The sequence below is a fragment of the Petromyzon marinus genome, chromosome 2, assembly GCF_048934315.1.
Source record: "Petromyzon marinus isolate PM22_M1 ecotype Great Lakes invasive population chromosome 2, UKy_Petmar_22M1.pri1.0, whole genome shotgun sequence".
Classification (NCBI taxonomy): domain Eukaryota; kingdom Metazoa; phylum Chordata; class Hyperoartia; order Petromyzontiformes; family Petromyzontidae; genus Petromyzon; species Petromyzon marinus.
The window spans coordinates 509734-522366 of record NC_133668.1 but is presented as its reverse complement, the minus strand read 5'-3'; the positions used below and the strand labels follow the sequence as shown (position 1 = coordinate 522366).

The 12633-nt window shown below is 59.9% G+C and overlaps 1 protein-coding gene across 1 annotated transcript in view; it reads right to left on the bottom strand.

Moving 5' to 3' along the window:
- Window positions 1-10202: 10202 nt before the first annotated feature.
- The window catches only part of LOC116950629 (tomoregulin-1-like), a 49093-nt gene continuing 46662 nt past the window's right edge, over window positions 10203-12633 (bottom strand). Inside the window, exons 8-10 of the mRNA XM_076068720.1 lie at window positions 12021-12147; window positions 10690-10849; window positions 10203-10378 (exon numbers count right to left, since the gene is read on the bottom strand). Of these exons, the coding sequence (XP_075924835.1) occupies window positions 10286-10378; window positions 10690-10849; window positions 12021-12147 (380 nt within the window). The 3' untranslated portion in view covers window positions 10203-10285. The remainder of the gene's footprint in view (window positions 10379-10689; window positions 10850-12020; window positions 12148-12633) is intronic.

The following is a 12633-nucleotide window of genomic DNA, read 5'->3' as shown; positions in this document are numbered from 1 at the left end:
AGTGAGTGGATGAGTGAGTGAGTGAGCGAGTCACGTGCTGCTGCCCTGCTCGCTGACAGCGCGGGATGCGTCCCGAGCCCGCATTGTCGGGGGGCTCTGCTGCTAAGCCTTCACACACACGGGGATTTGTTTTTTTGTTGTTCTGTTGTTCTGTTGTTGTTGTTGCTCCGAGTCCGGTTGGAGATCGGCGAGAGCGCTGCTCTGCCTGGCTTGGCTGGGCTGAGCTGAGTTGACCTTGACACGAGGAGGGCGACCACTCCCTGGAGCGCTCCCGCGCGAAGCCAAACGCCCACGAATGGGAATGGCCAAACATCGCAACGGCAACAGGAGGCTATCCTCTTTTAAAGGGCCTTGAGCCTCATGGCAACGGCGAAACTCTCAGCGCATACCCCCCCACTCTACCCCCCCCTCCCTCTACCCCCCCACCCCCTCCCTCTACCCCCCCACCCACTCCCTCTACCCCCCTCCCTCTACCCCCCACCCACTCCCTCTACCCCCCCTCCCTCTACCCCCTCTCCCTCTATCCCCCCACCCACTCCCTCTACCCACCTCTCCCTCTACCCCCCCCTTCCCCTACTCCCCTTCCCTCTACCCCCCCTCCCTCTACCCCCCCTCCCTCTACCCCCCCTCCCTCTACCCCCCTCCCTCTACCCCCCCTCCCTCTGCCCACCCCTCCCTCTGCCCACCCCTCCCTCTACCCCCCCTCCCTCTACCCCCCTCCCTCTGCCCACCCCTCCCTCTGTGTTTCCATGAGCCTGGGGAGGGGCTGTTCGTTGAACTTCTTTCGCACCGTACGTAGCCAAGCGTGCTAATCGGAGGTGCGTGGGGAGGACACGGCGTGGTGTGCCGAGCAAAGAACACCCGCGGCGATTCATGGCACAGCTCCCGAAGAGAACAACCCTCCCCTCCCTCGCTCCCTGGCTCGCTCCCTCCCTGCCTGCCTCCCTGCCTCGCTCCCTCCCTGCCTGCCTCCCTGCCTGCCTCCCTCCCTGCCTGCCTCCCTGCCTCGCTCCCTCCCTGCCTCGCTCCTCCCTGCCTCCCTCCCTGCCTCGCTCCCTCCCTCCCTGCCTGCCTCCTTCCCTGCCTCGCTCCCTCCCTGCCTCCCTCCCTGCCTCCCCCCCTCCCTCCCCCTCCCTCCCCCCCCTCCCCCCTCCCCCCTCCCCCCCCTCCCCCCTCCCCCCCCTCTCTCCCCCCCTCCCCCCCTCCCTCCCTCCCTGCCTCCCTCCCTCCCTGCCTCCCTCCCTGCCTCCCTCCCTCCCTGCCTCCCTCCCCCATGGGACTCGCCGTCACGCACACGGCCTGCTGCCAAGCGCGTTTCAGAGCCGGCACGAGGAGCCCAATCGAGTGGATGCCTGACCGACAACAGCAGCAGCAGCAGCGAGCCTCTAGCTGTGTTGTGCTTCTTGACTCGAGTCCCGTACAAACAGCGGCCACCCGCACAGCCTGCCTGCCGAAGGCGGGAAACCCCCAGCACACCACGCCCCTGCGATGATGAGCAGCGGGGAGCGGTGGTGCAGCGATTGGCGCCAAGCTGCGCTACGAACCCGGCAACCCGAGTCTGAACCGGTCCTGGGCCTCCCCTAGGTCGACTCGGCCTCAAATGAGTACCTGGTGCGGTGTGTAGTAAACATCGCCACTGTGGAGACAAAGGCGGCCGGTCCTTAGTAGGCGCTTGCTGACAGCACTTGCCCCAACAGTATGTTAAAGGCTACATGGGGGATCTTTGTCTTTGAGCGGAACGCGGTGCGAACGAGACGGCGATCCGTGGCGCTTCGCGGAGATGACCGCCGCGTGGCCACGAGAGGGCGGCACTGCCCGCAACGACGCGAGCCCTCGGAGCGCCGTCTCAGCCCCCACCCCCACCCCGTCTCAGCCCCCACCCCCAGCCCGTCTCAGCCCCCAGCCCCGTCTCAGCCCCCAGCCCCGTCTCAGCCCCCACCCCCAGCCCCGTCTCAGCCCCCACCCCCAGCCTCGTCTCAGCCCCCACCCCCAGCCCCGTCTCAGCCCCCAGCCCCGACTCAGCCCCCACCCCCAGCCTCGTCAGGCTCGTTAAGAAAACGCCGCTGGGTTGCCACACGTTACTGGGCCGGGGAACTCCACCTCGTGGCTCTGTTTCACACAAAGCGGCCGGAGAAATTGGCTGGGTGGTGCGTGGAGCGGTGGCGCAGTGGTTAGCGTGCAGCGCTGTGAACCAGCCCACCTGGGTTTGATTCCCGGCCGTGGCTGACATCAGCGGCGAGTGATACAACTGAACCAGCATCGGATCGTCCTCCCCATTCACAAACCTGTCCCAGCACCGTGGTGAAGTACGGCCAAACAACCTCTGCCCCCTCCTACACATACCACGCAAGGCGGAGAGGCCTCGAACCAGCAGGGAAGTGAACGGTGCCAGCGTTAACCAAGCAGCGGACACTGGAATGAAACACGGGGCCTTCCGCCAGCCTATCGCTCGCTCGCCAGAGTGAAACCGGATCGCGCCTGCTTGGCTTTCATCACTTAACGCGATGCAGTCGTTGCAACGGCGCAAACTCTGGACCGGTTTCAACATTTGAGCTCTCATCAGCAGGGGGGCCAGACTTGTTAAACAACCACGGCAGGATCATTACGCAGGCCCTGGACCAGGGAGTTGGCGCTGCGCGGTTGGCATGGGGCCCGGATGAAATAGGGCCCACGTCCCTTCGCAGCACGGCGCACGGCTCCCCCTCCACCGGCCCGTAGGACCCCGGTGCAGTTGCACCGCCTGCGCACCCGGTAGCTACGCCGCCTCGGCGTCCCCCTCTCTCGGTCACCCCACACTGGCTGCTCGCCATCTATGCCCGGCCCACGCGCGCATCTCCTTCACGAATTGCATATTAAAGTCAAGCCATGTAGTGAAGCACTGTGGCCTGCCGCTCCTTCCACAATGAGGAACAGCGGACACGACACGAACTCTCTCTGCTGAAGCCCTCTCGTGGCAAGCAGACCTCGACTGCTGCCATCACGCGCGAGAATGGCGTGAAATCAACGACTTCATTGATTCGCGTTGTCGTCTCCCGGGCCTGCCGCGACACTCGGACGAGAGCCACGGATCTCTGGCAAAGAAAAGGGAACCAAAGCTGAAAAGTGCGCAGAGAAAGGCGGAGATGCGCACGCTGGGAGCTGCAGGGGAGAGTGACGGGGAGCGAGCACATCGGGGAGCGCCGCACGTTCGGGACAGCGAGGTGCCGGGGGCCTTGGGCAGCGCCGGCCGTCACTTCGAGGGCCCGATGGCCGATGGGAACGGCGACCGGCGAGGGAGCGGAGCACGGGTCGCGTATGGGGAGCGAGATGAATTGTGGTATCGCAGGATGGGGGGGGGGCGACTATCCAGCAGTCGATAGACCATGGCCGATGCAAATAATTCAGGGCTCGTGACTCTCTCGGATTCTACGCGTTGTCGGAGCGGCAGTCCTGGCGAGAATCGGGGGGTGGCGATAAGGTCCAGTTGGCCGGTGTGGTGATGGCTTGTGGTGTGGCGATGGCTTGTGGTGTGGCGATGGCTTGTGGGGTGGTGATGGCTTGTGGTGTGGCGATGGCTTGTGGGGTGGTGATGGCTTGTGGTGTGGCGATGGCTTGTGGTGTGGCGATGGCTTGTGGTGTGGCGATGGCTTGTGGTGTGGTGATGGCTAGTGGTGTGGCGATGGCTTGTGGTGTAGTGATGGCTAGTGGTGTGGTGATGGCTTGTGGGGTGGTGATGGCTTGTGGTGTGGCGATGGCTGGTAGTGTGGCAATGGCTTGTGGTGTGGTGATGGCTTGTGGTGTGGTGATGGCTAGTGGTGTGGCGATGGCTTGTGGTGTAGTGATGGCTAGTGGTGTGGTGATGGCTTGTGGTGTAGTGATGGCTAGTGGTGTGGTGATGGCTTGTGGTGTAGTGATGGCCAGTGGTGTGGTGATGGCTAGTGGTGTGTTGATGGCTTGTGGTGTGTTAATGGCTTGTTGTGTGGTGATGGCTAGTGGTGTGTTGATGGCTTGTGGTGTGGTGATGGCTTGTGGTGTGGTGATGGCTTGTGGTGTGGTGATGGCTTGTGGTGTGGTGATGGCTTGTGGTGATGGCTAGTGGTGTGTTTATGGCTTGTGGTGTGGTGATGGCTTGTGGTGTGGTGATGGCTTGTGGTGTGGTAATGGCATGTGGTGATGGCTTGTGGTGTGGTGATGGCTTGTGGTGATGGCATGTGGTGTGGTGATGGCTAGTGGTGTGGTGATGGCTTGTGGTGTGGTGATGGCTTGTGGTGTGGTGATGGCCGTGGTGAAGGTAGAATCTGGTGGGATAGCGTGGATTAGAGGTGGGGTTCGAGTTGGGCTCCCATTGGCTAGGTGGCACAGCCCCCTTCCCACCGTGGCGGCTCTCACGCTGGCCCCCCAACGGTGCGCAGACTCCGAGCGCCACCGTGGGAGCGCGTGCACACACACAGAGAGACACACACACAGAGACACACAGAGAGAGACACACACACAGAGAGACACACAGAGAGACACACACACAGAGACACACACACAGAGAGACACACACACAGAGACACACACACACAGAGACACACACACACAGAGACACACACAGAGAGACACACACAGAGAGACACACACACAGAGAGACACACACAGACACCGCGTCCACACACACAGAGAGACACACACAGAGACACACACACAGAGAGACACACACACAGAGAGAAACACAGAGAGACACACACACAGAGAGACACACACACAGAGAGACACACACAGAGAGACACACACACAGAGAGACACACACACACAGAGACACCGCGTCCACACACACAGAGATACACACAGAGAGAGACACACACACACACACAGAGAGACACACAGAGAGACACACACACAGACACACACAAAGAGAGACACACACACAGAGAGACACACACACAGAGAGACACACACAGAGAGACACACACAGAGAGACACACAGAGAGACACACAGAGAGACACACACACAGAGAGACACACACAGAGAGACACACACAGAGAGACACACAGAGAGACACACAGAGAGACACACACACAGAGAGACACACACACACAGACACCGCGTCCACACACACAGAGAGACAACAACAACAACCGCCATTCGCCACTAAGTGGCGGTGACGTCACCACGACGCTTGTGCCAGGCTATGTGCACCCTGAGGCCACGTGAAGTGTCGAACGCCCGCTGGCAGGAGGTCACGGGGCAGACCCAGGTGCCACGGGTCGACTGACTGAGATGACTAGCTGATGCACCACCTGTGCCCCCTACTGTGCCAACCTGCTGTGCTTTATCCACCCGGCGCTCCGCTCGTTGTTCTGAGCATCGCTCCTCCGCCCTCCGTTGTTGTTGGAGGGCGACTGCCTCCAACTGCCCAGTAGCATCCTTCACGAGCCTCCTCTACAGAGGCCGATCTTGACACCGCTGGTACCAGTCATCGGCAAGTCCACTCAGCTCCACGTCCTCCTGTACCACATCACTCCATCTCTTCTCTAGCCCGTGCCGCGCCCGCTTAGCCCCCTCAATCCGGCCAAACAAAAGCTGTTTCGGCATGCGGTGGCTGGGCATGCGGGCTACATGACCCAGCCATCGCAGCCTTGCCTGCCGGAGGAGCTCACCGATGGGACCCTGCCCAGATCTTTCAAGGATTTGTGAGCTCCTCACACAATCCAGTCTGGTTAGACCCAGGATGGATCGTAGACAGGCCAGCCTAAATGTTTCTAACCGGCGAAGATGTTCCATTAGGGGGGTCCACGTTTCGCAAGCGTAGAGAAGTGAGGGAATGACCGTGGCCGAGAAGACCTGAAGCTTAGTGCGGAGCGACAGATCAGGTAGCTTCCACACAGCGTTACGCAACCGATGAAAAGATATTGCCGCTCGACTGATTCGGAGTGAGACCTCTGCTGTTAAACTGGTGCCAGTCATAAGCGCACTGCCCAGGTATGGGAAACTCTCCACTCTCTCCACAACTGCCCCATCACCGATTGGGAGTTGTGGGGGTGGAGTGTCCGATGGTACAAAATACCCAGGCAGGTGCTTAGTTTTGGTGGGGCTGATGGTAAGGCCCCACCTCTTAGTGGCACGCTCCAGTCTCAGCAGCAGCGTCTCCAACTCCTCCTCTGACTGAGCAGCTATTACCAAATCATCAGCATACATAACGTGGTTGAGCAATAGGGAGCCATCCCTTGACCGCACCCGGGCATCGATTAGCCTCCCATTATATCTGTACCATATGGAGATTCCCCCGGTACAGCTATTGAAGGCTTCACGAACTACGTGGTCAAAATAGATGTTAAATAATGTGGGAGCCAGAGGACATCCCTGTCGCACCCCAAGGTGTACAGGGAATGGCTCTGACTCCCGGCCACGTAGTTTTACCCGGGCCCGCTCACCATCATGAAGGTCCTTAATGATCGTGAGCAGAGGGTCAGGTACTCCAAAAGCACGAAGAACGACCCAGAGCCCAGGCCTACTGATGGTATCATAGGCCTTGACCAGGTCAATAAAGCAGAGATGTAGGTCTTGTTGGAATTCCCTACACCTCTGCTGTAGCAGAAGGACAGAAAATATGGCATCTGTGCAGGACCGCCCTTTCCTGAAACCGCATTGGGGCTCCGCAAGCCTCTCCTCAGCGTGCCTGGCAAGGCGATGCTGAATAATCCTTGCCAGGACCTTTCCCGGCACACTGAGGAGTGAGATGCCCCTGTAGTTGTTACAGTCTGTGCGGTCCCCCTTCTTAAAGGGGGACCACCAGGGCATCCTTCCAATCCTGCGGAACCCGTCCAGTGGTCCAGACTGTTGTTATGATGTCATATAGGGCAGTCTGTGCACAAACGCCACCCTCCCTCAGCATTTCGCTTGGGAGATCATCTCTGCCCGCTGCCTTTCCTGGTCTCAGACTCCGGATCGCCTTCAATACTTTCTCAGCAGATGGCACCTCAGCCAGCCACTCACAGGGGGTGACTTCTTCCAATACTTGAGGCACCGCAGCCTCAGCAGGGTCATCCTCACTTTGTGCCACGATGTTTTCCTGGCTGAGGGATTTTCCCTCCCCCAGGACCTCACAGAAATGCTCAGCAAATCTGCGAACCTGTTCCTGGGGGTCGGAGATTGGATCGCCGTTTTTTCCCCTAATGATGGTAATAGGTGTGGCGCTGCAGGTTACTTTTTTGATGGAGTTAAATAGAGATTTGTGATCACGGGCCACTGAGGCAAAACACAGAGAGACACACACACAGAGACACACACAGAGAGACACACACAGAGAGACACACAGAGAGACACACACAGAGAGACACACACACAGAGACACACACAGAGAGACACACACAGAGAGACACACAGAGAGACACCGCGTCCACACACACAGAGAGACACACACACAGAGACACACACAGAGACACACACACACAGAGACACACACACACAGAGACACACACAGAGAGACACACACAGAGACACACACACAGAGACACACACACAGAGACACACACACAGAGAGACACCGCGTCCACACACACAGAGACACAGACACACACAGAGACACACACACAGAGACACACACAGAGAGAGACACACACAGACACACACACAGAGAGACACACAGAGAGACACACACAGAGAGACACACACACAGAGAGACACCGCGTCCACACACACAGAGAGACACACACACAGAGACACACACAGAGACACACACACACAGAGACACACACACAGAGACACACACACAGACACACAGAGAGACACACACACAACACAACAACCGCCATTCGCCACTAAGTGGCGGTGACGTCACCACGACGCTTGTGCCAGGCTATGTGCACCCTGAGGCCACGTGAAGTGTCGAACGCCCGCTGGCAGGAGGTCACGGGGCAGACCCAGGTGCCACGGGTCGACTGACTGAGATGACTGGCTGATGCACCACCTGTGCCCCCTACTGTGCCAACCTGCTGTGCTTTAGCCACCCGGCGCTCCGCTCGTTGTTCTGAGCGTCACTCCTCCGCCCTCCGTTGTTGTTGGAGGGCGACTACCTCCAACTGCCCAGTAGCATCCTTCACGAGCCTCCTCCACAGAGGCCGATCTTGACACCGCTGGTACCAGTCATCGGCAAGTCCACTCAGCTCCACGTCCTCCTGTACCACATCACTCCATCTCTTCTCTAGCCCGTGCCGCGCCCGCTTAGCCCCCTCAATCCGGCCAAACAAAAGCTGTTTCGGCATGCGGTGGCTGGGCATGCGGGCTACATGACCCAGCCATCGCAGCCTTGCCTGCCGGAGGAGCTCACCGATGGGACCCTGCCCAGATCTTTCAAGGATTTGTGAGCTCCTCACACAATCCAGTCTGGTTAGACCCAGGATGGATCGTAGGCAGGCCAGCCTAAATGTTTCTAACCGGCGAAGATGTTCCATTAGGGGGGTCCACGTTTCGCAAGCGTAGAGAAGTGAGGGAATGACCGTGGCCGAGAAGACCTGAAGCTTAGTGCGGAGCGACAGATCAGGTAGTTTCCACACAGCGTTACGCAACCGATGAAAAGATATTGCCGCTCGACTGATTCGGAGTGAGACCTCTGCTGTTAAACTGGAGCCAGTCATAAGCGCACTGCCCAGGTATGGGAAACTCTCCACTCTCTCCACAACTGCCCCATCACCGATTGGGAGTTGTGGGGGTGGAGTGTCCGATGGTACAAAATACCCAGGCAGGTGCTTAGTTTTGGTGGGGCTGATGGTAAGGCCCCACCTCTTAGTGGCACGCTCCAGTCTCAGCAGCAGCGTCTCCAACTCCTCCTCTGACTGAGCAGCTATTACCAAATCATCAGCATACATAACGTGGTTGAGCAATAGGGAGCCATCCCTTGACCGCACCCGGGCATCGATTAGCCTCCCATTATATCTGTACCATATGGAGATTCCCCCGGTACAGCTATTGAAGGCTTCACGAACTACGTGGTCAAAATAGATGTTAAATAATGTGGGAGCCAGAGGACATCCCTGTCGCACCCCAAGGTGTACAGGGAATGGCTCTGACTCCCGGCCACGTAGTTTTACCCGGGCCCGCTCACCATCATGAAGGTCCTTAATGATCGTGAGCAGAGGGTCAGGTACTCCAAAAGCACGAAGAACGACCCAGAGCCCAGGCCTACTGATGGTATCATAGGCCTTGACCAGGTCAATAAAGCAGAGATGTAGGTCTTGTTGGAATTCCCTACACCTCTGCTGTAGCAGACGGACAGAAAATATGGCATCTGTGCAGGACCGCCCTTTCCTGAAACCGCATTGGGGCTCCGCAAGCCTCTCCTCAGCGTGCCTGGCAAGGCGATGTTGAATAATCCTTGCCAGGACCTTTCCCGGCACACTGAGGAGTGAGATGCGCCAGACACACACACACAGAGACACACACACACACAGAGACACACACAGAGAGACACACACACACACACACAGAGACACACACACAGACACACACACAGACACATACACAGATACACACACACAGAGACACACACAGAGACACACACAGAGAGAGACACCGCGAGGAGGCAGTCCACGACGGACCCCGGCGCTCGCCGCGCGTTTTTTTTTTCTCTAAAAGCCGTGTAGGTTTATTTACTTGGTCATGCAATCGTGAACGTTTAATTACAATACAAATTGCTTCTAAGCTCTCCTCCTCCTCCTCGTCGTCGCTCACGTCACTACTGGCACGGCGGAGACACCACACGGAGACACCACACGGAGACGACGCGGCGCGAGGCGGGCGCAGCGCTGCCCCGCGCTCCGCTTGCGCTGAAATGCACGTTACTATGTCCGAAGAATTAAATAAATTACAAACTTTGGAAAAATCAGACACACACGGTAATGAACAATTTATACAGGTACAAACGTGTTGTTGTTGTTGTTTCTCAACTCGACAGTGTAAACCTCAAGCTACGATCCGAGTCTCCCCCAAGTCCACCACCTCCACTTGGTCCACAGTGGCGCTGCTGCTGCTGCTGGGAAGCTCCGTGACAGTGCTCTCCCTCCCCCCCCCCTGCATCACTGCGACTGCCGTCTCCATTACTCACTCCCCATGTCTTTTTACAAGACTTTTTTTATTTTTCTACACATTTTTTTGTTAATTTTTTTTTAAGACGAATAAACCCACCCACCCACCCCGCCCTTTCCGCCCCCCCCCCCACGCCCCCCACCCCCCCACAGCACCCACCCCACCCGCCCCCAGCCCCAACAAAAATGTAAAATATTAAAAATTATTGTCGGGTCGTTGAGATGGCTCGCGGTGGCGGCGTCAGATCATGAGCGAGGAGGCGGTGGTGCCGCAGTCCGAGTTGAAGTGGCCCAGGCTGTGCTTCTGCGGCCGTCCCCGCTTGCGCTTCCCGCACTTCCTGCGGGCCGAGGGAGCGCCGCACAGATCCGCGTCAAGCACAGGGAGCGTGTCGTGAGCATCGCGACGCGCGAGACATCCACTCGAATCGCGACACCGACGCCACCGACGCACTCCGCACAGAGACACGGGGCCTTGGCTGTGGCCGTGCCGATGGCCGCGCGGGCGGGGGGCCGGCCACACGCGGACGCGCAGTGTGGAGGCGCGGCCTCATTTGTGCCCAGGGCGGTAATTTAATGATTATCAGTTCACCTCCCTCGCATCAACTCCATCCCCTCCCCCCCCCTCTCCCCGGGGCCGAGCGCCACTTGCCGGACGATGCAGATGACGATGGCGATGATGATGGCGATCTGCACGGCGCCCACTATGGCTGCGATGAGGACGTAGTGCAGCTTCTCTCCGCTGGGAATCACGTACAGGATGTTGAGCTCCTTGTCGCAGCGGTGGCCCGTGTAGCCCGAGTCACACCTGGGGGGGGGGGGGGGGGCGACACGAGTCATCGCCTCTTCCCTCGGCACCCCACGCCGAGTCGTGGTGGCAGTGGCATAGCGTGGGCGGCACGGGCCCTGGTGCAGGGCACGGGACAGGCCCCCTCCCCCACCCCTCTTCGTGTCCCCGCGACCGGGCACCTGGGTGCCTCCGGCCCGCGGGCCCCAGTGCGGTTGCACCGCCTGCGCGCTCCGTGGCGACGCCGCTGCGTGCCGGGCACCACGGCGGCGCGACCCTCGCCCGGCTTCCCGCCCCGGTGCTTCAACAGCGGCGTGCGTTGACGAAATCGGTCGGCAATGAACGCGCAATTCAGACGCGCGTAAAAAACAAGGTTGTGCTTTGCGCAGCCGTTACGCACGAGGCTTTATCGCCCCTTTGGCCCTCCGAGACTCCGAAAGAAAACAATTACAGCCGCAATAACAACGCGGGCGCAACGCGCCATTCATAACGGCAGCCGCGCGCTCGTCACGGCCACCGCCGGGCACGGCTGCGGCAGCGCCCGTGGCCTCGCCGGATTCTCGAGCCTCTCCACGCCGGCCCCCGGTCGACGACCCGGCCGAGCGTCGACGCGCCGAACGGGGCGGCGAGCGCAAACCCTTCAAACGCGCACGCGGCGCGGCGACACAGCGCCGGACCGCGCCGGTTGGGCGCGCGGCTGTTCTGCGCCACGGTCGCCGCGTCCGTAATGGCAACTCGCGGGTTACGATATACGAGAATTCTCGCGGCGAGCGTGCACCAATCTCCGCGGCCAGGGCCCTCCTTGAGAGTGGCATCGCCACAGCTTCCCCGAGACGCGAGCTCCTCGCCTCCGGTCCTCTTTTTGCGCTCGCGCCCGACGTTTTGTAACGGCGAAGTGTGGGACAAACGCGGCCCTCCGCCGTGCCGGAGCTGCCAGCCGCGGTCACCACGCGGAGGACATTGCGGACCGCTCGCCCCAAACACGCTTTGCAAAATGAACAACACCACGTCGAAGAGCGCCGTAACGTCTCGACCAACAAGCCACGGAAATGAGGAACTCGTCGCGCGCGACCCAACCCAGACGGCTACACGCGGTTAAAACACCGACGGCGTTCGACACGGCGGAGCGTGCGGTGGGCCGAAGGCCGCGTGGGTAACACGGAGGGGCGTGGCGTGGTGGAGCCTCACTCACTGGCAGGTGGCCTCCCGCAGGGAGTACGTGTACTCGCACTTCCCGTGCGTGCAGTACTCCTTGAACTTGTCCGGACACGGCGCCTGGGGGCTCTTGTAGACCTCCTCCTTCCGCTCGTCTTTGTTGCCTGCAAGCAGCGGACGCCGCGCCGCGTCGTTACGTCCCGACGGGGGTGGGGGGGGGCTGGGGGTGTTTCACGCACCGCGGTGTCACCGACCCGACCGCCTCGGTCGGCTGCGGGAGTCGGTTAACATCAGCGGCAGTTGATATCTAAACCGGCCCTGGGCCCTCTCTTCGCCGGCATGGTGAAGTACGGTCAAAAGGTTCCCGTGACCAGCATGGCGTGGGGGAGGCCTTCATCCATGAGTGAACCGACAAGGTTCTGTATATCACCATCGTCGTCGCTCGTTATTATTACCTCTGTATGTCACGCAACCTCTTAACCCCGGCAGCGCTGTCAGCGGAGCGTCTCGCCCTCCCTGGCGGCGGGCGTCTCGGACGCGGGCAGCGGCGCCATCACCGCGGCCACGAATCGCCGCTGCCACGAATCGCCGCGAGCCCGCACCGTGCCGGCCGTGTGCGCGGCCAGAATTATTTCCGTTCGGTTTAGAGA